The sequence below is a fragment of the Schistocerca piceifrons genome, chromosome 1, assembly GCF_021461385.2.
Source record: "Schistocerca piceifrons isolate TAMUIC-IGC-003096 chromosome 1, iqSchPice1.1, whole genome shotgun sequence".
In the NCBI taxonomy this organism is placed as follows: Eukaryota; Metazoa; Arthropoda; class Insecta; order Orthoptera; family Acrididae; genus Schistocerca; species Schistocerca piceifrons.
Genome location: NC_060138.1, coordinates 351,459,461 through 351,484,290, shown reverse-complemented (window position 1 = coordinate 351,484,290; position 24,830 = coordinate 351,459,461). Strand labels below are relative to the sequence as shown.

General features: G+C 46.3%; 1 protein-coding gene across 1 annotated transcript in view; it reads left to right on the top strand.

Annotated features, from left to right (window-relative positions):
• Positions 1-24,830, top strand: part of LOC124784399 — a 513,236-nt gene that overhangs the window by 122,911 nt on the left and 365,495 nt on the right. The window contains exon 4 of the mRNA XM_047254096.1: positions 9,134-9,602. Coding sequence (XP_047110052.1) covers positions 9,134-9,602 — 469 coding nt within the window. The remainder of the gene's footprint in view (positions 1-9,133; positions 9,603-24,830) is intronic.

The window sequence follows — 24,830 nt, the reverse complement described above, 5'->3', positions numbered from 1 at the left end:
AATCAGTCCCCTAGAACTTAGAACTACTTAAACCTAACGAACATAACGACATCACATACATCCATGCCCGAGGCAGGATTCGAACCTGCGACCGTAGCGGTCGCGCGTTTCCAGACTGAAGTGCCTAGAACCGCTCGGCCACACCGGCCGGCTTGCTGTTTGGAGTCATCTGGAAAGTGACATGTACAGCACCCTTGTTGATATGGATGAAGATCTGGAGCACCTAACTGGTCTTGTCAAGCCTTATGAGATAATCCCAGAGTATTTGCAGAATCCGTAACTCATTGGACAGACGAGTGCAGTATTGGCTCCAAATGTAAGGACGACACTGGAACACCTACTTTAACACACACACACACACACACACACACACACACACACACACACACACACACACACACACACACCAAACCTTAAGGTACTGGACAATACTGTGTTTCTGGTTAAGGGAGGCAGTGGGTTATGAGATTTGAGCCTAGTTAAATGAGGACGTAATAGCTAATTAGAACGAATTTCGCGCTCGCATAGGGTCGTCGTTAATTACATTTCATCATATATCGACTGGTTTCCTGCCATTCATACTCAGGTACATAATTAAGTCTGTACGGAACCCCCAGTGCGCGGGTCCTACTGAGACCTGGACCAATTTTTTGATGATGTTTCGACACGACGATCTTTTAATTTCCACTTGGACAGATAAACGGCGTTGAATTTTGCCTGATTTTATTCCAGGCTTTCATTCACTGAAGTAATCTTTTTTCGTGTTCGAACTCTTTTTCGAATAGATGTGGTTTCTGTGAGCTACAGAGTCCCTTTCGCGCTGCAGACTTTGCTGGAGGTTTGGCCTAAGCACTTCCGTCTTAAACTCCTGTGTAAACAGTCCCGCACACATTTTCCACAAATTGTGGATAGCGTAAGACTCGACAAGCGCTGTTTTATGGTGAACACCATTTTGTGTCGCATTCAGCTGTACTCTAAACACGTCTGTGCGTCTCACTCAAATGTCACGAGTCAGTGATCCACTAGGGGAGAACATGCGGGAGATGCGCATGCATAGGCAGGTGACAGCCTGCGCGACATCATCACGGTTTGCAGCATTTCTTGTGATGGGCCGTTCTCGGGTTCATTAACAAGGGTCGGTGAATGTTATAAATAGTTCCAGAGACAGTTCAGTTTTCCCCACCCTTTTTATTTATACACCATGGCACTGTACAGTGGCAATTGTTAACTTTAATTTCAGTTGAAACTCCTCTCCGATTCGTACTACCACGCAGTGAAAAGCTCGGAGGTCATAAAGCGAAATTTCCACACAGCTGTCGCAATTGTTAACGATTGTCTCTTAATACGCAGCGGTGTTTGCGTGAAAGTAATTTCTGCCCGTTCCCGGCCGTTCGCTGCAACACTCGTTAATACAGCGGTTATGCACATGTTAAAGATCAGCACGTGCTCACAAACAATGTCCGCTTTCATTTTTTTATTTTAGCTTTAGATACCGGCCGTGATTACTCAGACAATGGCGCCGCGAATTCTAGCCCGTTTGTGCACCGCGTAACATTGTGTACACGCATCCTATACTCTTCAGCCAAGGCCAGGGTCTGTAACAGGTATATAGACTGCGTGGCGTACGACGGAACAAAAATGAAATGGAAAGTATTTTTAACTACGAGTGGCGGCTGCAACAAGGAATTCCAGGTGTTCGTTCTTTCGTAGTATCATCGCTCCCTCCCTCCCTCTCTGTCTCTCTTGGATTACTCACGCAGCATTATGATCTGCCTTTCTTTTTTCTTTAATTCCGTTGGCTTCCCTTTCGATTATAAGTGGAATACTGTGACTAGCAGCAAGACGCAAGCCTAAAAAACGGCTACCATCAATTGACTGTCGGGAGCGAATCCTCCAAAATTCTGGTCTCTTATGGCCTCGATGCAAATAGTACGTGAAACCTTCATGTTTACTGCTCGCGCTAGTAACATTGAAAAAAGTTCTTCGGCCAAGCACTCCTTCACCATTGTTAAGGAGAATGAGTAGAAAGTTGCGTTTTTGCCGTTCTGTCACTCCGTATCGGGCAAGATAAGACGCCTGTTGAAACTACAGAAGATCAAATGGATCTTAAGGCCTCCGATAGTAATCCGTCAATTACTGAGACCAGTTAAAGACGCAGCACGTCTCAGAACACTTGGGGTCTACAACATCTTGCGAGTGTGATCAGTCTTTCGTCGGACAAGCAGTGCGCACTGTGGAACAACGCAGGAAGGAGCATGACAGGTTTTATCGCCTACGCCACCCCGAGGAATCTGCTTTAGCTGGGCATGCTTTAGAAAACGGACACCGGACAAAATCGGACCGAACACCCGTCCTGGATCGTACTAACGGTTTCCGGGATAGTGTAATTGAAGAAGCCATTGTAATAAAAATCACCCGTAACACCCGAAATAGAGACGGTGGCGATTGTGGGGCTGAAGCGGGTACATCGAAAACCAAGTCAACGCATGTCCTTACGTGTCGATGCCGCGAGCACCAGTGACGTCACAGCGGGCAGCTAGTGTCTATAAGGAGCATACCTGCAGTCTGTTGGCAGTCATAGCTCTTGACAGTGGCCAAGGAGTGCTTGGGCGAAAGGTCGTATAATTTTATTCACTTGACGCAGCTGAAAACCAGACAGCGTTTTATTAATCTTTGCTATTTCACCGATTTACCTATAGCGTGAAAGTTACTGACTGTTTCACACCAATTTAACTTTGCCATATCCCGCCACACTCCAGATAATCCATTTTTAGGTACTCCGTAGTTTAAATCGGTTAAGGGAAATGCGCTGATGGTTCCTTTGTTTACGTAGACAGTGAGTTTTCTGCGTCAGAGGCAAAAAAGAAAAAAAGATTCAAATGGCTCTGAGCACTATGGGACTCAACTGCTGTGGCCATCAGTCCCCTAGAACTTAGAACTACTTAAACCTAACTAACCTAAGGACATCACACACATCCATGCCCGAGGCAGGATTCGAACCTGCGACCGTAGCGGTCGCGCGGTTCCGGACTGTAGCGGCTAGAACCGCTTGGCCACTCCGGCCGGTGTCAGAGACAAACGCTCGTCATGGCTGTAGGAATAGTGTGGCCAAAAGTATAGTGTGGACCGAAAACAGACGAACTACTAATTGAATAGCTCAGTGACCGCAATCTGATCATGTTTCCCCCCTCCCCCCCCCCCCCTAAGGGTTAGGTGATCCGCCTGCTCCGGTCATGCAAGAAATTGTAGCCAACGTTTCTATGGTCTTCTAATGTCTTGCCACTCGGTCTATAAGATAAGGCTTCTGTTGTTCTTATTGGTAGCCTTCCTTCTTCTAATCTCCTCAGGTGCAAGTGCAGTCTCTCTTTATTCTATGTTCTGTTTTATAAATATTCGGTTCTCTCCGTACTTTCCGTACTTTATCACTTTTAACTCTGTCGGGTCTCGTGCTGTCTTTCATGTACGTCGGGAATTTCATTCCTGATCCTATTTCTTACTAAGATGTTTAGCATTCGCCACCAATGTCTGTGAGTTGTACTGTAAAACAGGCGCAGCCATTACTTTATGAAATTTTACTGTCATTTCTTTCCGCATTGTTCCAGCTAATCTTTTTGCTTGTTCCACTCATATCTGATATTTACTCATTTTGTGATCGACATCAATAGTAATGTCGTAAAATACGTAACAGCCGATGTACTGGGTGTTAGACCCTTGCACAGTACATCTGTTATGTAGAGTTTCTCTCGTTCTGGCTGGATATTTGCCTCTAAAAGGTAAGATCTTGGTCTTTGGAGAAGGTTTACGTGTTATTTCTCGTGGCTTCGAGGTCTGAAAAATTCTTCTGTCTGCACCGAAGTCCAAATTGCATCATGTTTTCTAGTGGGTAGTAATTTCGGACACGTACGATAATCTGCTTCAGTAATCATAAACACAGCCGGCCGGAGTGGCCGTGCGGTTCTAGGCGCTACAGTCTGGAGCCGAGCGACCGCTACAGTCGCAGGTTCGAATCCTGCCTCGGGCATGGATGTGTGTGATGTCCTTTTTGTTAGGTTTAATTAGTTCTAAGTTCTAGGGGACTGATGACCTCAGATGTTAAGTCCCATAGTGCTCAGAGTCATTTGAACCATTTTTTTGCAAACGTTAAACTTTCTCGTATCAGTAATAGCAGCAAACTGTCCCACAAGTAAGAGTTCATCGAATCTCTTGTCTCTCTTGGCGTTCTCCGACATTCGCGCTTTATGTTTTCTTGGTTTGAATGAACGAAACCGCGGAGCTGTCAAAAGCTGTTATAATGAATATGTATTCACAGACCACCAGTTTTGGTGAAGAGACCACCTCAAAGTCACATCGAGTTTAAGAAAGGTTCCTTGCCGTCAAATAATTTTTTTATTTTATTTTATAGAAGGATCTGTTACATAAACGACTTTAGCCAAACTGTACGCTTAGTCTTATTATGAACCGTCGATGTTTTGCATATGGTGACTGGTGGAAATAAAGAGCGTATCTTAAATTCTCTTTACTGATGTTGAGGACTTGTAGTGGGGGCAAGACAGTTAAGTTTAGCGTGGGAACTCGTGTCCGGAAACGTACCGTTTTCCCGCTAAAAGTAAAATACTACAAGCAAAAAGCCGGTTCAGAACGAAATATACATTCTATATACAATGAAGCTGCGCAGCACTGTCTACAGAAAAAGTATTTCGACGTTACTTCTGGCTGACTAGCTAAGGTACTGAGTCTCGCCAATGGAACCGAATTTTTCTGACCGCCGTTCCTGTTGGCTGTCACACTTTTTTTTACCTTAAAAATTCTTTCTTCCCAGGAAAGTGTCCCCTCTAAAAGCAATAACTCTTCCAGAAATAGCGGAATTTCGTACCTTATTGTGGTAGTTATTATGTTTTACGGCAGCCAGTAGAACTCTCGCCCGTCCATTGTGCACTGTCGCTAACCCGCACGCCAATAAGAAACACGAAGTCGCTCCAGTTACAACACAGCTCAGGCAGGCAACTGAGGCATCATTGTCTGCGAAATATCCATTTTTACTATCTGGTCTTCGGTCTTTGGATCCCCACTTCGTACAGACTATTGCAACATTCAAATCGTAGATTGAGTGTTTCTTTGCGGTTGTGTGGAGAGTAGACGAGTGGTAATGTCACCAGTTATCTGACTCTCCCGTATCAACCTCTTCATTTCATAGTAGCACTTACACGCAACGTCCTCAGTTATTATGGTATTCAGTCCGAAAAGGCCTCGAAAGGCTCTATGGTACCAACCGGCCGCCATGTTATCCTCAACCGATAGGCGTCACTAGATGCGGATATGGAGGAGAATGTGTCAGCACACCATTCTCCCTGCTGTTGCCTGCTTTCTCGAGCGGAGACGCTATTTCTCAGTCAAACAGCTGCTCAATTGGCCTCACAAGGGCTGAGTGCACCCCACTTGCAGACAGCGCTCGGCAGACCCTGACGGTAACCCATCCAAGTATTAGCCAAGCCTGACCGCGCTTAACTTCGGTGCTCTGACGGGAACCAGTGTTATCACTGCGGCAAGCCCGTTGGCGTTTTCAGTTATTTGTTGGCAGTATTCCAATCTATGTCTTCCTCTACCATGTTCGCCCTCTGCAGCTCCCTACGGTGCCATGGAAGTTATTCCCTGATAGCTTAACACATGTCCTGTCAAAGCATTCCATTGCTCTTGTCGGTGTTTTCCACATATTCTTCATTCCCGATCCCGTGGAGAGAACCTTCTACATTATCAGTTCACACAATTTTCAGCATCCTTCTAAATTAGTATTAGGTCTACAACTTTGCTTCCGCCGTTTTGCAATAGACGGCAGTAGCGGCAAGTGAGATTCAGGTGGGTGGTCACAGGTGTAATACAGTACGCTTAGGCGTCTGTGAATATAATGCCATAAAATATTAGTCGATTTGTGACTGCATCATAAGGTTATTCTCGATTAAGTACGTCAACTTACCTACCCATTCCTCTCCATTTGCGGGAAGTTTTAATTTTCTTCTTTAACATGAAGAAATCTGCGGCTGTGGCTCTTAAAATGTTGGGTAAGACCAATGGTGAGGGAACTATTGGTGGAAGAACGTACAGAGAATGTTTCCAATGCCTTAAGAACGGTGATTTTGATGTCGAAGACTGGCATGGCAGTGGAAGATAGAACGTTTTCTTAGCTACTGAAACAGACGAAGACAGTCACAGGACATCATTATCGAAAGCACTTGATGCGTTCGAGCCCAGCACTAAACACAATACAGCGATGGACACGTATAGGTAATTTTGCAGCAAGTCAGTGCTCGACCTCATGTCACAAAACCCATCAAAATACACATGGAAACGTTGAAATGATAAGTCCTACCTCTCTCGTCGTATTCTCCATACGTTGCTCTCTCTGACTACCACCTTTTTCGATCAGTGGCATATAGTCTGGCTGACCAGCACTTCCGATCATATGAACAAGTGCAAAATTGAATCGATTCATGGATACCCACAAAATACGCCCAGTTCTTTCGCCACGGGATTCGTATGCTATCCGAAAGATGGGAGAATGTAGTGGCCAGCGATGGGCAATATTATGAATCATAATTTTTTTGTAAGTTTTTCACAATAAAGCCCCGAACTTCGAAAAAAAAACGGTGGAAGCAAAGTTATAGACCTAGTACATAAACTTTAATTATCTGTTTTCCCGTTTTCCCACAGTCCATGATTCACTTCACGTACCAGCTTAAAAGTAGTAAGGCTTATGTTTAATGTTTGTGGATTTCTTTTAGCGAGGTACCCTTTTTGCACCTGCTAGTTTGCTTCTTGAAGCCTCCCATGCTTCGTCCGACATGACTTATTTTGTTTCCGAGGTAGCAGAACTCCTTGGCTTCGTCTGCAACTTGGTCCCTGACCTCGATGTTAAGGTTACTACTATCTGAATTATTCCTCATTTCTTTCGTATTTCTATGGTCTACTCTCAGTCCACATTCAGAGCTCGACATGGTTTTCAAAAAATGGTTCAAATTGCTCTGAGCACTATGGGACTCAACTGCTGAGGTCATTAGTCCCCTAGAACTTAGAACTAGTTAAACCTAACTAACCTAAGGACATCACAAACATCCATGCCCGAGGCAGGATTCGAACCTGCGACCGTAGCGGTCTTGCGGTTCCAGACTGCAGCGCCTTTAACTGCACGGCCACTTCGGCCGGCCATGGTTTTCATTCCATTCAGCAGAACATGTAATTGTTCCCCACTTTTCACTGGGAATAACAACGTCTTCAGCGAATTTTAATTCCACTAGTGAAACTTGATTTTATGTACCGCGTGATCAAAAAGTCAGTATAAATATGAAAACTGAATAAATCACGGAATAATGTAGATAGAGAGGTACAAATTGACACACATGCTTGGAATGACATGGGGTTTTATTAGAACCAAAAAAATACAAACGTTCAAAAAATGTACGACAGATGGCGCTTCATCTGATCGGAATAACAATAATTAGCATAACAAAGTAAGACAAAGCAAAGATGATGTTCTTTACAGGAAATGCTCAATATGTCCACCATCATTCCTCAACAATAGCTGTAGTCGAGGAATAATGTTGTGAAGAGCACTGTAAAGCATGTCCGCAGTTATGGTGAGGCATTGGCGTCGGATGTCGTCTTTCAGCATCCCTAGAGATGTCGGTCGATCACGATACACTTGCGACTTCAGGTAACCCCAAAGCCAGTAATCGCACGGACTGAGGTCTGGGGACCTGGGACGCCAAGCATGACGAAAGTGGCGGCTGAGCACACGATCGTCACCAAACGACGCGCGCAAGAGATCTTTCACGCATCTAGCAATATGGGGTGTTTTTTTGTTTTTTTTTGTTCTAATAAAACCCCATGTCATTCCAAGCATGTGTGTCAATTTTTACCTCTATCTACATTATTCTGTGGTTTATTAAATTTTCAAATGTATACCGACTTTTTGATCACCCTTTACATAACTACTTCTTTGCTGTACAGGTCTGACAGTAGGGCACATAAATTCTCTGTCTGTCTTACGCCTTTCGTAATACGAGCTCTTCTTACGTGGCTTTTACTCTCTCTGGGTTCTTATGCGTGTTACATATTACCTATCATTCCCTATAGCTTACAGTTACGGAGGACGTTGGATAAGTATTGAAAGATGTTTCTTCTCTCGGCCAATTTCGGTGGAAAAAATAAGAATTTGTTGTGGGACATCGTGAATATTCCCGCTTCAACCCCTACAGTTTCGTGAAGTTCCGATAAGTAGTGGTGCAATACGTAACCTTCAAAGTTGCATTTGTTTCGAAGGTACGTTCCAAGCACGGAGTTGGCATTGAGTTTGGTTTGGCAGAAAAACCAGAGCATCGCACACATTCATAGGCGCTTTCAGAATGTCTACGGAGTCGTAGAAGTGAACAAAAGCACGTTGAGTCGTTGGGCGAGGGGTATGTCATCATCTCAACAAGGTCGCGCAAACCTGTCTGATCCCCCACGTGCCGGCCGGCCGCACACAGCTGTGACTCCTGCAATGTTGGAACGTGCGGACACTCTCATTGCAGACGAACTTCTCCATCTCCGGGATAGCGCAAGGCCTCACAGAAGTCTGCGCACCGAGAGGAGCTCACAAAACTTCATTGGACTGTTCTTCCTCATCCACCCTACAGCCCGGATCTCTAACCTTCTTATTCCCAACTGTTTGGCCCAGTGAAGGATGCTCTCCACGGAAGCAGTACGTGGAAGATGCGGAGGTGATTGAAGCAGCAAGACGAAGGCTCCGACGTCGATCAGTAGAGTGGTACAGTGCGGGCATAGAGGACCTCCCAGTAAGGTGGGGTAAGGCGGGTGCATTGAACGGAGATTATGTTGGAAATGGGGCTTTGTAGAAAAAATAGTGGGAAAAACATGGTGTATAGGAATCCTGAATAAAACTAACCTGCTTTCAGAAAAAAAGTGTTGCATTACATACTGTACCCCTCAGAGGATTTCAAATATACTGCACGATTTTAGGTTGTCTGACGCTTTTTCTAGGTGGACAAATGGTGGGGTTGTGTCTTGCTTTTTCTCAAGCGCAACAGCAAAACTACGTTGAATATTATAATTGAAGGTGGGAATGTTTTGGAATGCGCAGGTGGGATGGCGCCGCCGCAGCAGCGTTCCGGACGCGGGCCGCTCGGACAATACGTCGGCCGACGACGAAGACGATGACGACGACGACGACGTCGGCGCCGACGAGGGCGGCGAGGAGCGCGCGCGCTCGACGACGCTGCCCCGCAGCCTGGCGCCCCCGGGGGCGGGGCCGGCGCCGGCCACGTCCAACTCCCTGCCGCGGCTGCCGCCCTCGCTGGCCGGCATGCACAAGGCGCACAGCGTGCACCACCTGCTGCAGGCGGCCGGCGGCGGGGGCGGAGGACACGTCAAGTCTGCGCGCTACCGCCCCCCGGGCTTCGTCAGCCGGCCCGCGTCCACCTCCGTGTCGGCGGGTCCGCCCCCCAAACGCGCCGTCTCCGCCCCCGGGCTGCACCAGCCGCAGCCCGCCCCCCGCGCCAACGCACCGGCCAGGCGCCGCCCCCAGCCGCCCACGTCGCTGCTGCCCTCCGGTGAGTGTCGTGCCCGTGGCTACTGGTCCAGGTGGAGGGATAGCGTCTTCTTTCTCTGCGCCCATCTATTACACCCTCTGGTATCTGCTCTCCGCTTGGTGGAGCACGCACTACGTCAACTCGGAGTCGAAACAAAACCCAGTTCGGCGCCAGCGTTTCTCAACGTCTGCAATCTCATCAGCTGATTTCGTGTCAGCTGTGTACGATAAAATCAATGGATTAATCTTAAGGCCGATTGTATGAAGATTATTTTTGATAAGCACAAAACATGAAGTCTGGTCAAGTTGAACTCAGAAATCTGCATTGTAGAGCTGTTAAGAAGTGGAATGAACTGTGACTAGCAAAATTTTGTGGAACAGATCAAGTTCAGTTAGTCACCACTTCATGACCTAGTGTGGACACAACAAAGGAACGATTTAACTTTGCTCGCAAATACGAGCTGCCAAGAAGAAAATAACGAAGAAATTGTTAATATTATCACATTGCTACAGTTCAGAGTAATTTTCTATCTGCAATATTAGGTTAAAAAGGATATCGGCGCTGTAAATAATGACTGCAGACAGCAGTCATACCTTAATCTTACGAATACTGAATATTGTGACGACATAAATTTATGAAACATATTGTACCCGTAATTCGATTTTAAACGGTTTCTTTCTTTTTCTTTACGTTTCATCCGCCAGTGAGAGTCGCCTGTTGGCGTAACAACGTGTTTACAGTAATTCTTCCTATCCCTAGCATAAAACAGTGTATTTTATACTGGAGTACCTACATACAAATACTATGTATTTAACGAGTCTGTGTGCACCATAGGGCTTTACGCTGAAATCTGTTCTTCTTCAAGTCCTGCCTGACATCTTGTAGAGCATCTCAGAAGCAGTGCCTCAAAGGCTTCCTCGACCCTTTTGCGCAATTATTTATTAGTCTTGTAACGATGATGAGCGACATGGGTCTAGATTATTCGTCAAAATTAATTGTCTGGCGCAGTAAGGTCTAGACTTCGTGGTGGTCATTTACGCGGGGCTGGAGATCTTGCTGAAGCACGCCCTACCCATTCATCAAAAATCTCACACAAAAGCGAAAAATCAAGTTGCGTACTTCTGCAACCATAAGTGATGAATGATTCACTTGTCTTTGAGCTTAATTATTAACCACATTTGCAACAAGCCAATATAAGCGTTTTAATTAAAATACTCTTAAAAAGTTATGGATGGAACAGTATTGTGATCACATCGTGGAACATAAAATAATAGGGTGGTTTCTTTTCCAGTTCGTGCACGTAATCGAATTTTTGTTAGGCCAGAAAACTGCATTTCTCCTTTCTCGACTCCGGCATATCGTACATCTGAATAACACTCTTGATCGAGACCATACATTTGAAACGCGTGACAACAAATTAATATTCGGCTGTAACTAGCTGCTCCTTGTCGTTTTCAGATAATTCATCACACACATCGGTCTAAACCTTTCCATTTTCAAATATTTTTTTATTTAGTCATGTGTTGTTGCTGTTTTTGTTTAGTGCGTTAGTTGAAGTTTTTCGTCTTTCAACCAAGACAGACCTTGCGAAAATCTTGGTCAGAACTGAAGGATTGGAAGTGTTTCTATTTCAATTCCGGGCCAGTGTGTCCCAGACATTAAAAAATAGGAATCCTGGTGTACCTGGAAATTTACTTGTTTTTGTTTGTACAGAGGAGAGTCGTTGACTTGCTCGATACGTGCAGTGAACGTTCGTCACTGCTAAAGTGATAGGAAATGGTGTGACATTTAAATTTTTCCCGTCAGATTGACTGTTTCAAAAGCGATGTAGTTGAGAATAGTGATCAAAAACGGGCAACATTTCAGAATGGCGAGCTTATTTGATATGGCTGAGCTTCGGTGAGCCTGATGAAAAGTATCAGAAAACTCTAAAACAGCACGACCTCTTGGCAAATTGTGAAGAGAGAAAGAGATAGAGAGAGAGAGAGAGAGAGAGAGAGAGAGAGAGAGAGTGTGTGTGTGTGTGTGTGTGTGTGTGTGTGTGTGTGTGAGCGCGCTTTGCACCTGAATAACGTTCAGTTTTCATGCATTCTTGTTTTTCTATTGTATCAAATTGGAAGACCAGAAGACGACTGCAAATTATTTTGCGTCGTTGTTCGTGAATGTCTCTTCCCTCTCCAGTTGATCTTATGTTACCTGCGGACGACTGAAACGGTCTTTCTCTGACGAATTACTGTGTCGTGTCAACTTTATGAAACGTCCCATTAGAAAAATTTATGAATGACTGTGCTTAAACCGACACACAATATTTTTAGCGCAATGCAATCTGACTTTCTAAAATCCCTACAAAAGAATGGCCCTGACTAACAATAACCTATACCTTTCATGAATCACTTACCTCACAAAAATCTTCGTTACTCAAACTACTGCAATACAGCGTGCGCCACTACTGCCAGCTAAATAAAAGATTCTGCCTACTGAAGGCACTAACTACTGATAGGCATAGTTAGCAAATGAAAGATTTTGATAGAGAACAAACAATGCATTTACCTTAATAGTGTTCAAAAGTCATAATATCTATAGCAATTCATGGCATCCAGTCTTACAAATTTACTGTCTCTGATGGACACAGGTCCAGATCATCTGCTCTCAAAACTCGGCCATCTCTCTCCCCACATCCACCACTGCTGGCGGCTCACCTCCAACTGCGCAATGCTACGTGCTGTTAACAGCCAACTTCCCAACACTACAATAGCAAATACCAACAATGCAAACCAGCCACAGACTGCACATAGCACAGCCAGTGATTTTCATACAGAGCGCTACATGGCGTTACCAACATAAAAACCTGAACAGCCTACTTACAACTTGAATGTATGAAACGTATAGAACGAATGCGATTTCAAGCACTATCAGAGAGAGTGAAATTATTTTTTTCGTGTGGTATTGGCCGTGGAAAAGCGCACGGCAGTGCGGTCTGTAATATTCGTTAAATGTATTGGTTCGGAATCTTGACTTTTTAAGACAATTTCAGAAAGTATTTTTTCTATTTAAAATTGTTGTTTCCTAAAATACAAACGTCTTTTACGAGCGCTTCTTCTGCGAAGGCCGATATTACTAGGCGGCATCATACTAAAATCCGTCTGTCAAGGGCCCAGAGGCTTCACTTGTGTAGAATTTCTACATCTTATTGTTCGGCAATGAGCCATTGAAGATAACGTGTTCCGCATCTGAAACCACTCAGCAAACTTCCAAACAATTTCTCAAAGTTTCTCAGTAGAGTTCACCACATATTTGTCTAGTGCAGTGCCATCTCATTTAGCACAACAGCGTACTCGTCACGCTCAATTTCGTTTTCAGATCAGTAGAAAAGGCTTTTAGTTTGTATACGAAAACTGAGTTATCCTAATAACCCTCGAAGTTCGCAAACTGAGGCACGAGATGAAAGGGAGGCGCAGGACACACAGTGGCGGAGACGCAGCGACTTTACCGTAATTTGCATCTCAGTCGGCAGCTTCTGAGGAGCCACGCTACGGGCTAGATGGCCAGTAAGTGATGGCTGACTTCAAAGGGAGCGAGCCTCACCAAGCATCTCGTACTGCACTAAGAGAAAGCGCCCACTGCCTTCCGCCACACAGAGCAAAATTACGGCAATTATACGTGCGACTGTTTTGGCGCTGTCGTCAAAAATCGAAAGTCTAGGCCTGTAATTTAGAAAAACTCAGCATTGTTAGAATCGGAAGCAAGATAAAACATGCCATTGTTGCTGATGATGGGGATGGGGGGTAGAAACATCTTGACGACTGGAACTTACGGAAAGATGACTGCGTGTTCAGTGGAGAAAGACGTACTTATCTATGTGTATAAAGTTACTAACGGATAGTCCTCCGTGATCACAGCGACACAAATTTGGCGTCATCGGTCTTTTGACAGGTCTGATTTATCCCTCCGTCCGTCCCTGGTAGCTGAATGGTCAGCGCGACGGAATGTCATACCTAACGGCCCGGGTTGGATTCCGGACTGGGTCGGAGATTTTCTCCCCTCAGGGACTGGGTGTTGTGTTGTCCTAATCATCATCATTTCATCCCCATCGACGTGCAAGTCGCCGAAGTGGCGTCAACTCGAAAAACTGGCGCCAGGCGAACGGTCTACGCGGCGGGAGGCCCTATCCTCACGACATTTCCATTTATTTATCCCTCCAAGACTTCGTCGGATGTGCCAGTATCTTCATTTCAGGCCAGTACTTACACCGGTAGTCCTCAGTTACTTGTGGGATATACAGTCACGTGACAAAACTCGTGGGATACCTCCTAATGTCACGTCGGGCCTCCTTTAGCCCGGCGTACTTCAGCAACTCTACGTAACATGGACTCAACAAGTCGTTGGAAGTCCCCTGCAGAAATACTGAGCCGTGTTGCCCCTGTAGCCGTCCGTAATTGCGAAAGTGACGCCTTGTGCCCGATTTTTTGCACGAACTGACCTCTCGCTTCTGTACCACAAACGTTCGATGGCATTCATGTCGGATGATCTTGGGGGCCAAAATCACCTGTTGGAATGGTCCAAAAGGTTCTTCGAAACAATGACGAACAGTAGTGGCCCGGTGACTTGACGCATTGTCATCCACAAAAATTGCATCCTTGTTTGTGAATACGAAGTCCACGACTGGCAGAAAATGGTCTCCAAGTAGCAGCTCTGCCTCAGGGGCCGCAGCAGCAACGTTTTCAGCGATCTGCTGCACCTTTTCCAGTCTGTGAGGATTATTTGAGTACTCCTGACCATTCATTTTGTAACACGGTTGAGAATCGCAGGGAGAGAGATGAGGTGATCGAGATGGCCAGGAGATTGCACTGCATCTGCTGATTGACCCCTCGTCATCGAACCATCATGTACGCGTGACAAGCTTCTCAAGGCGCAGTGTGCTGTTGCTACCGGTTGCTGAAAATATTCATCCAATCGTTCATCCAGTTGATCTACAGTCGGATTAAACAGTTTCTGCGCATTCTGGTCAGCTTTAACAGCTTGGTCAAAAAATCGTATTACGATGCGGACACTAGAAACCGCGCACCAAACACGAATGTTGAGGTTATGAAACAGTTCTTCAGATTGCTGAAATGGATTTTTGTGACGAATAATGGCGCAAGTACTGTGAGTTCACGTACGTTGACAGGCTGAACCCTGTCTCATCTTACGAAATGCAAAACTGTGGGTACGAAAGCTCTCATTCCACTCCCTTCACAAATCACCGGCAGACTACTACACGTCATAGTTCGTCTGAACGTTTCAACTCATACACAACAGTATTTCCTATGATGGGCAGTGAAATCTGATTTCGCAGGACAGAGCGGATCAGGTTGTGGAAAGGGGCCAAGGTCAATTACTGTTAGTTATAAAAGAACACACACAAATTTATTCCTTAAACCAACGCACAGTTTTCTCTTTACAACAACAAAGATCAATTCACGGCTGAGGGCCCAAGTAACTTCTCCAGAATAAGTTTAAACGATTGTTTTTGAAACATCAGGATTGAGAATAATGGCTGAAGGTCTTACTTAAGCAAAATTACAATATCTTCTCGGCTAAAGGCCGAAATAATATTTAAGATCAGCTAAGGAAAGGCTTTAAAGCCAAGCATTTACAAATTCCAGCTAAAGGCCATATTAAGGAAAAGTCAAGTTAATTCTTCGGCTGAAAAGCCAATTAAGAACATTTTCTTTACATAATAGAAAAGAGGCTTTAAAGATAAGCCTTTACACGGTACAACAGAAAAACATCTTAAGAAAACTAGAAGTATCTTGTCAGCTGAAGGTCCAAGCAATTACTCAAGAATAATTAAAGACAAGGTCTAGCGGTTCTAGGCGCGCAGTCCGGAACCGCGCGATTGCTACGGTCGCAGGTTCGAATCCTGCCTCGGGCATGGATGTGTGTGATGTCCTTAGGTTAGTTAGGTTTAACTAGTTCTAAGTTCTAGGGGACTGATGACCACAGTAGTTAAGTCCCATAGTGCTCAGAGCCATTTTTGAATTAAAGACAACCTTAAGATAAACATTTACAGAACATGGCTGAAGACCGTTTCAAGAATTCAAAATAATTAAAGAGAAGCCTTACAGACAAGGATTTACATATTAAAGCCACAGAGTCTGAAACAAACGCGACTGAAGGCCTAAATATAGAGCAACAAGAACTGTAACTGAAACACGGCTGAAGGCCTAATCTTAAAGTTGTTTAATTCGGCTGAAGGCCATATACTAAACATAAAACAGACAACATTTATACACGACTGAAGGCTTGGCACAATACCTGCGACCAAATAAAATGACAAACACAAACAACAAACAGTGGTGCTCAGAAGTGTTCCAAGGGTCGGCCTGGGGAGGAAACTCTAACCACAGTTTAGGTGAGACAGGCAGCCAAGCGTAACACTAAACAATCGGGTTGCAGCACGACCTATGGACGGCTGACGCACCAACCAATCGCATAATCAATTCCCTTCCACCCGACCAACAGCACAACAACCAAAGGTACCAGCGAAGCAGCAGGATTATGTCTTAATAATTGGCGTATAAACACAGTCAAGGCAGAATAAACACTCGAAGAGAAAAGGAGAACCACACCAAGCTGTCGAATTACACTCCGTGCCGGACAGAATCAGCACGGCGAGGAAAACACTCTGCCGCAAAACTACGCTAACGACCAGGGCAGGTAACCGGAACGTTAACGGCCACAAGGTAGAAGGTACCTTTGGTGCACTTTGCTAATAAATTATAATCATTTCAAAGGTTAAACACCATACAGGGAGACGGCTGCAAAATTTTACCGACTCCAGCACACCATCACGTTGCTCCTTGCGGGCACAGCCCAGGATGCAACAACCAGCAATTAACGAAAGATGTCACAACGGTTGAGCTTTCATGACAGCTTCACCGATTACTCAACTCCAGTATGCAGGTGCGGTGGGCGACGAACTTCGCAGTTCTCGCAGCTAGTGCCACACCAATCCGACCGCGCGTGCACGCCGCCAGCAACCCTGGCCTCATCACATGCCGCAGAGACTTCCTCGCTGCTCCGCCGCAACCGACCGACTGCCACACACACCATAACACGGAAATACAGGGTGTTTCAAAAATGACCGGTATATTTGAAACGGCAATAAAAACTAAACGAGCAGCGATAGAAATACACCGTTTGTTGCAATATGCTTGGGACAACAGTACATTTTCAGGCGGACAACCTTTCGAAATTACAGTAGTTACAATTTTCAACAACAGATGGCGCTGCAAGTGATGTGAAAGATATAGAAGACAACGCAGTCTGTGGGTGCGCCATTCTGTACGTCGTCTTTCTGCTGTAAGCGAGTGCTGTTCACAACGTGCAAGTGTGCTGTAGACAACATGGTTTATTCCTTAGAACAGAGGATTTTTCTGGTGTTGGAATTGCACCGCCTAGAACACAGTGTTGTTGCAACAAGACGAAGTTTTCAACGGAGGTTTAATGTAACCAAAGGACCGAAAAGCGATACAATAAAGGATCTGTTTGAAAAATTTCAACGGACTGGGAACGTGACGGATGAACGTGCTGGAAAGGTAGGGCGACCGTGTACGGCAACCACAGAGGGCAACGCGCAGCTAGTGCAGCAGGTGATCCAACAGCGGCCTCGGGTTTCCGTTCGCCGTATTGCAGCTGCGGTCCAAATGACGCCAACGTCCACGTATCGTCTCATGCGCCAGAGTTTACACCTCTATCCATACAAAATTCAAACGCGGCAACCCCTCAGCGCCGCTACCATTGCTGCACGATATAGTGCACAGGATTGATGACGGCGATATGCATGTGGGCAGCATTTGGTTTACTGACGAAGCTTATTTTTACCTGGACGGCTTCGTCAATAAACAGAACTGGCGCATATGGGGAACCGAAAAGCCCCATGTTGCAGTCCCATCGTCCCTGCATCCTCAAAAAGTACTGGTCTGGGCCGCCATTTCTTCCAAAGGAATCATTGGCCCATTTTTCAGGTCCGAAACGATTACTGCATCACGCTATCTGGACATTCTTCGTGAATTTGTGGCGGTACAAACTGCCTTAGACGACACTGCGAACACCTCGTGGTTTATGCAAGATGGTGCCCGGCCACATCGCACGGCCGACGTCTTTAATTTCCTGAATGAATATTTCGATGATCGTGTGATTGCTTTGGGCTATCCGAAACATACAGGAGGCGGCGTGGATTGGCCTCCCTATTCGCCAGACATGAACCCCTGTGACTTCTTTCTGTGGGGACACTTGAAAGACCGGGTGTACCGCCAGAATCCAGAAACAATTGAACAGCTGAAGCAGTACATCTCATCTGCATGTGAAGCCATTCCGCCAGACACGTTGTCAAAGGTTTCGGGTAATTTCATTCAGAGACTACGCCATATTATTGCTACGCATGGTGGATATGTGGAAAATATCGTACTATAGTGTTTCCCAGACCGCAGCGCCATCTGTTGTTGAAAATTGTAACTACTGTAATTTCGAAAGTTTGTCTGCCTGAAAATGTACTGTTGTCCCAAGCATATTGCAACAAACGCTGTATTTCTATCGCTGCTCGTTTAGTTTGTATTGCCGTTTCAAATATACCGGTCATTTTTGAAACACCCTGTATAACTGCCACACCAAAGAAGTTACAACAGTACCAGTATCGGTAAACACTGCTGCTGCCATTGACGGAGGCAAGTGAGCAGCTCGCTCAGATAGTAACTGAAGGAGGAATAAGACGCCACTTAAGGTGACGAAATGATCTAAAGGAGAAACGGCATTAACGCGAGCCGACCACGGCACAGACAGTTCTCCTGTTCATGAACACGGGTGAGTTCCGCGCCAGTTTTGTAAATATTTGCAGTGTCTGTTTTATTTTGCTCACCATGTCTTTATATACTTGGCGAATATTAATAAAACCGACAGACTACAGGGACGGACTTCTGACGAGAAATAAAGGAAAAAAGGTGCTACGAACACGTATCTGGAAATGGACGGTGTGCGTGCAGTGACAGCAAATTGTTCCGGAACGCTGTACAGAGCTGCATCGTTTCGGCCGTTGTGGCCGAGCGGTTCTAGGCGCTTCAGTCCGGAACCGCGCTGATGCTACGGTCGCAGGTTCGAATCCTGCCTCGGGAATGAATGTGTGTGATGTCGTTAGGTTTAAGTAGTTCTAAGTTTAGGGGACTGATGACCTCAGCTGTTGAGTCCCATAGTGCTTACAGCCATTTGAACCATTTTTTAGTGCATCGCATCCACTTCACAGCAGATGTTCGAAGTGGCCTCCATGGGAATGCAGGTGATAAGAGACGTAGCAGTTGTCATGTGGGATACACATAATCGTATATTGGGTTACACCGTCTTGGCGGGACAGTTGCCTGGGGTTTGTACTGAGGATTCGTCTCTATATCCTGTAGAACCCGGTCCTCCAAATCCGGCGTACGCACAGTCCGCCGCCTCCCTGTACGTCCGTGTGTCTGAAAGGCCCAATGATCAGACAAACGCCCAGAAACGGCTTTAAATGTTTTGTGTTGTGGTAGGTGTCTGTGAGGATACTTGTTTTGGTATACTCGTGCTGCCTCTCGACCGCTCCCATCTGCTTGGCCGCACACAAACACCATATGGGCTGGCGAAGAGTTCTCGGGCTTCCAGCCGGGTGGCGGTGTCTTCAAACTGCGACGTTTCGACGAGTGACATACTCATCACTTCGCCAGAAGATGATGAGTATGTCACTCGTCGAAACGTCGCAGTTTGAAGACACCGCCACCCGGCTGGAAGCCCGAGAACTCTTCGCCAGCTGTATACGCCGGGAAAGCATACATTCACATTTACCATATGGGCTGCTTCCCGACGTGAATACCGTACCATTCTGCTGCTGACAGTACGTTGCGTCAATCAGACAGCCTGCAGTACACAAGGAACACGCGGCACGTGGTCAGGCGAACTGTCATTCATCTATCGTGGCAATGATGCATTTCCGGGCACTTGTTCGTAGGACTTTTTTTCCTCCATTTCTAGTCAGGAATCCTTCCCTGCAGGTTGTCGGGTTTATTAATCTTCACCCTGCAAACGCTTAAACGTGTAAGTTGGAGAAGAGGTGTCCTAAGTTGCTTGCCAGTTCCTACAATTCAGTCTCCACCTCGGGTGATCAAAAAGTCAGTATAAATTTGAAAACTGAATAAATTACTCAATAAATCAATAAGTCTTTCAGCATCCCTAGAGATGTTGGTCGATCACGGTACACTTGCGACTTCAAGTAACCCCAAAGCCAATAATCGCACGGACTGAGGTCTGGGGACCTGGGAGGCCAAGTGGCGGCTGAGCACACGATCATCACCAATCGACGCGCGCAAGAGATCTTTCACGCGTCTAGCAATATGGTGTGGAGCGCCATCCTGCGTAAATATCGTACGTTCCAGCAGGTGTTTATCAGCCAGGCTGGGGAAGATGCGATTCTGTAACATGTCGGAGTACCTCTCACTCGTCACGGTAGCAGTTACAAAATCACAATCACGCATTTACTCGAAGAAAAAAGGCCCGATAACGGTAGATGTGGTAAATCCAACCCATACGGTGACTTTCTCGTCGTGCAATGGAGTTTCCACGACAGTTATAGGATTTTCGGTAGCCCAAATTCTGCAGTTGTAGGCGTTGACAGACCCTCGGAGCGTGAAATGAGCTTCGTCGGTCCACAACACGTTACTCAACCAATCGTCATCTTCCGCCATCTTTTGAAACGCCCATACCGCAAATTCCCTCCGCTTCACTAAATCGCCAGGTAACAGTTCATGATGCCGATGGATTTTGTATGGATAGCATCGGAGGGTACGCCTAACTGCCAACCAAACAGTAGTGTATGGAATGCCGATGCGACGTGTGACTGCACGAGCGCTGACTTCCCCATGCATAGACAAACCCGCTACAGTCTCCATTTCTTCCTGAACTGTCTCACTAGCATTACGCCTTGTGGTCGGTCGGCCACTACGGGGTCTATCGTCTGAACAACCCGTAGCTACGAACTTCGAAATCATTCTCGCTACAGCTGCATTTGTCAACGGACCTTTACCCGTTCGAATCCCCTTCCTATGGCGATAGGATCGTAACGCTGAACTATCACATTCCCCATTCTATAATACAGCTTCACTAAAAGCGCCTTTTCATGTAACGTCAACATGCTGCGTCTGCTGGCACATCTGATTCTCTCTCTCATTGCAGCTCCTTGTATACACGATTGTCATGCGCAGTCACTGACATTTTGCTGTCCAGCGCCATCTGTCGGACATTTTGTGAATTTTTTTTTTTTGTTATAATAGAACCCCATATCATTCCAACCATATGTGTCAATTTTTACCTCTCTATCTACGTTATTCCGTGGTTTATTAGGTTTTCAAATTTATACTGACTTTTTGATCAGCTGGTGTATTCTTCCAGTTATTCTTCAGACCTCATCAGCGTGGAAATTCTGTTCCTTTAAAATGTGCACACATCAGGAGGGTAGAACATTTCTTTCCGTTATTATTCAATCGTCAACACTCCGTGCTGTGAGTACTAAACGTTATACAATTGCCTTCTCTCCAACTAAGTTTTCTAGTCAATTCTACTTAACTGGACGGGCGCAATGAACTGAGAATTTGGTCAGCCCTAGCATTCAAATAAAACAGTAAAACGTGCCCGCAAAGTGAAATCTGGATCGGGAAATTCACAGCTGCGGAAACCCGCCGCTACAGGCTCGGAAGTGATACGTTAAAGAGACGCAGGTCGAAATGGTAATTCCTCGCGGCCTGACATCCCAGGTGGGAATCAGAATTCTCGAAGTTAGGTTCCGGAGAGGACTTTGCAGGCGGGCGATGGTAGCCGCTTCGACCCGCAGCCGCTCAGGTCTCGTCTGCGAGTGACGGAGAGCCCGTCGTGGGAGCGGCGGCAGTTCCTGCGAAGGTCAAGGGGTCGCGGGGTCGCGCGCTGCTTTCGCGGCGCAATGAATAACAGCGGTTGCAGCCGCCGGTTACCGCCGCGGCCGCCGCTGCTGCGCCGGTTTCACTCTCACTGGTTTCCAGACGTCGGCGTTACCCAATTACCCGTGCACAACAGCCGCTGCGCTGAGGGCTCCTCCGAAAGTTGTTGTAACCCTAACAGCGGTTTCACTCACGCACGGCCCAGCCTCGCTCCTCCGCACGCAACCGCTTCCATTCCCTATTATGACTCTCAGAAACGACAGGAAAAATTCAGTAAGCTGCTGTTAAAATACAAGTATTTATTATCGACCGGTAACACCCTCTCACATTATATCGGACAGCATGGGTTCGCTCGTGTATAGGTTCAAAAATGGTTCAAATGGCTCTGAGCACTATGGGACTTAACTGCTGAGGTCATCAGTCCCCTAGAACTTAGAACTACTTAAACCTAACTAACCTAATGACATCACACACATCCATGCCCGAGGCAGGATTCGAACCTGCGACCGTAGTGGTCGCGCAGCTCCAGACTGAAGCGCCTAGAACTTAGCAGGTACTGTACTTAGCAGGTACTGTACTTATCAGGTACTGAACTTAGCAGGTACTGAACTTAGCAGGTACTGTACTTAGCAGGTACTGTACTTAACCGGCTGTGCCAGGCAGGAACTTTCAATTAAAATGTCCTCCCCTGTATGGCAATAACACGGAAGTTTCAGTCTGGCCTTCGGCCGTGCACGGGTAGCTAAAGAGTTAAGACGAACGTTCGCGTGAAGCGGGGAATCCATGTTCGAATCCCGGACCAGAACAAATTTTCATTCTCGTTATTCCAGTATACAACTGCGATAGTCCAACTTCGCAACTGCGAATACATTTCATGTATTCGTGTTAGAGATCATGAGAGAAGGGCGACGGTGAAACCGTGTGCCGCCACATGGATGGCCAAATCCTCTCGAAGAGCGCCAACGGGATCGCCGACGGACGGATCACCAACAGTTTCGTATGGCCGCTCATTGCGAAGAAGTTCGGAATTTAATCCAAGACTTTGGCACAAAGACTGGTGATCAGGGACTTCATGCCACCACCACCCCTCCTGTCCTGTCCCGTCCCGTCTGCCGTAAAAGCTAACAAGGGAACCTCCCCATTGCACCCCCCTCAGATTTAGTTATAAGTTGGCACAGTGGATAGGCCTTGAAAAACCGAACACAGATCAATTGAGAAAACGGGAAGAAGTTGTGTAGAACTGTGAAAAAATAAGTAAAATATATAAACTGAGTAGTTCAAGGGAAGATAAGCAACAATAAGGACGATAGGAAATCAGGGGCGCCGTGGTCTCGTGGTAACGTGAGCAGCTGCGGAACGAAAGGTCCTAGGTTCTAATCTTCCATGAAGTGTAAATTTTAATTTTTTATTTTCAGTTTATGTGACAAACTCTTATGTTTTTATCACTTTTTTGGGAGTGATTATCACATCCACAAGAAAACCTAAATCGGGCAAGGTAGAAGAATCTTTTTACCCATTCGCCAAGTGTACAAGTTAGGTGGGTCGACAACATATTCCTGTCATGTGACGCACATGCCGTCACCAGTGTCGTATAGAATATATCAGATGTGTTTTCCTGTGGAGGAATCGGTTGACCTATGACCTTACGATCAAATGTTTTCTGTTCCCATTGGAGAGGCACGTCCTTTCATCTACTAATCGCACGGTTTTGCAGTGCGGTCGCAAAACACAGACACTAAACTTATTACAGTGAACAGAGATGTCAATCAACGAACGGACAGATAATAACTATGCAAAAATAAAGAAAGTAAAATTTTCAGTCGAGGGAAGGCTTGAACCAAGGATCTCTCGTTCAGCAGCTGCTCACGCTACCACGGGACCACGGCGCTTCTAAGCACACTTGGTCCATGATGTTGCTTATGTGGCCCATGGAGTACTCAGTTTGTATATTTTGCTTATTTTTTCACAGTTCCACACAACTTCTTCCTGTTTTCTCAATTGATCTGGGTTTGGTTTTTCAAGGCCTATCCACTGTGCCAACTTATAACTAAATCTGACGGGGGTGCAATGGGGAGGTTCCCTTGTAAGAGAAAATTGTCAAGATCACGCGGCGTACCCGGGCAGCCACCCACCCAAGTATTGGCCACGCTCGACGGTGCTTAACTTTAGTGATCTGACAGAAACGTGTGTGTGTGTGTGTGTGTGTGTGTGTGTGTGTGAGAGAGAGAGAGAGAGAGAGAGAGAGAGAGAGAGAGAGAGTGAGAGTGGGCGGGGGGAGGGGGGGGAGAGAAAGAGAGTGGGCGGGGGGAGGGGGGGGGGAGAAAGAGAGTGGGCGGGGGGAGGGGGGGGGGAGAGAAAGAGATGTGCGAAATATACGTACGCGGCCAAAGCGGAGAGAAGAAATCTGGTGGCTAATAAAGTTAACGCAGCCAAAATTTATGCGTGTGCAACTTCGAAAGCAAAATCTGACTGTGAAGTACCATAAAGCAATTAGTTCACATGGATTCGTCATTTGAGATAGCAATTAAAAGCGTTAGAGTGAAATTGGTTTCAAATTGCTGGGAGCGAGCGCAATTCTAAAATTACAAGAGTAGGCAAAATACGTTCTGCTCGTTGCAGCGACTAATAGCCGTGACTGAAATGCATCACTGCTCGTACTGCAGTACAGTGTTACGTAGCCTGCCCGGCTAGCCGCGCGGTCTAATGCGCTGCTTCCCGAGCAGGAAGGCGTGGCGGTCCCCGGCGCGAATCCGCTAGTGTCGAGGTCCGGTGTGCCGGCCAGCCTGTGGATGGTTTTTAAGCGGGCTGGTTCCCCTTATTCCCCCGCAGTTATACTATGTCGGTGATTGCTGCGCGAACAGTCTCCACGTACACGGTGATTGCTGCGCGAACAGTCTCCACGTACACGTACACCATCATTACTCTACCACGCAAACATCTGGAGTTACACTTGTCTGCTATGAGATGTTCCTTGGGGAGGAGGGGGCAGGGGTGGGGGGGTCCACGGGGAGCCAAACCGCATAATAAACCTGGGTTCGATGTGGACCGGCGGTGGGATACTGCTGTAACCTGTTGTGAGGTTGTGAACCACTGAGGGCTAAGTGGGGAGAAACCTCTCCGTCGTTCCTAGGTCCCCGGTACAATACGCAATACACACAGTGTTACATACACAAACAGTCTGTCTTTTCTAATATTTATTTAGTGAGCAAATGCGTGGTGCGTAATGCTTGTGCCCCCTCCTCCACACCCAAAAAAATGGTTCAAATGGCTCTGAGCACTATGG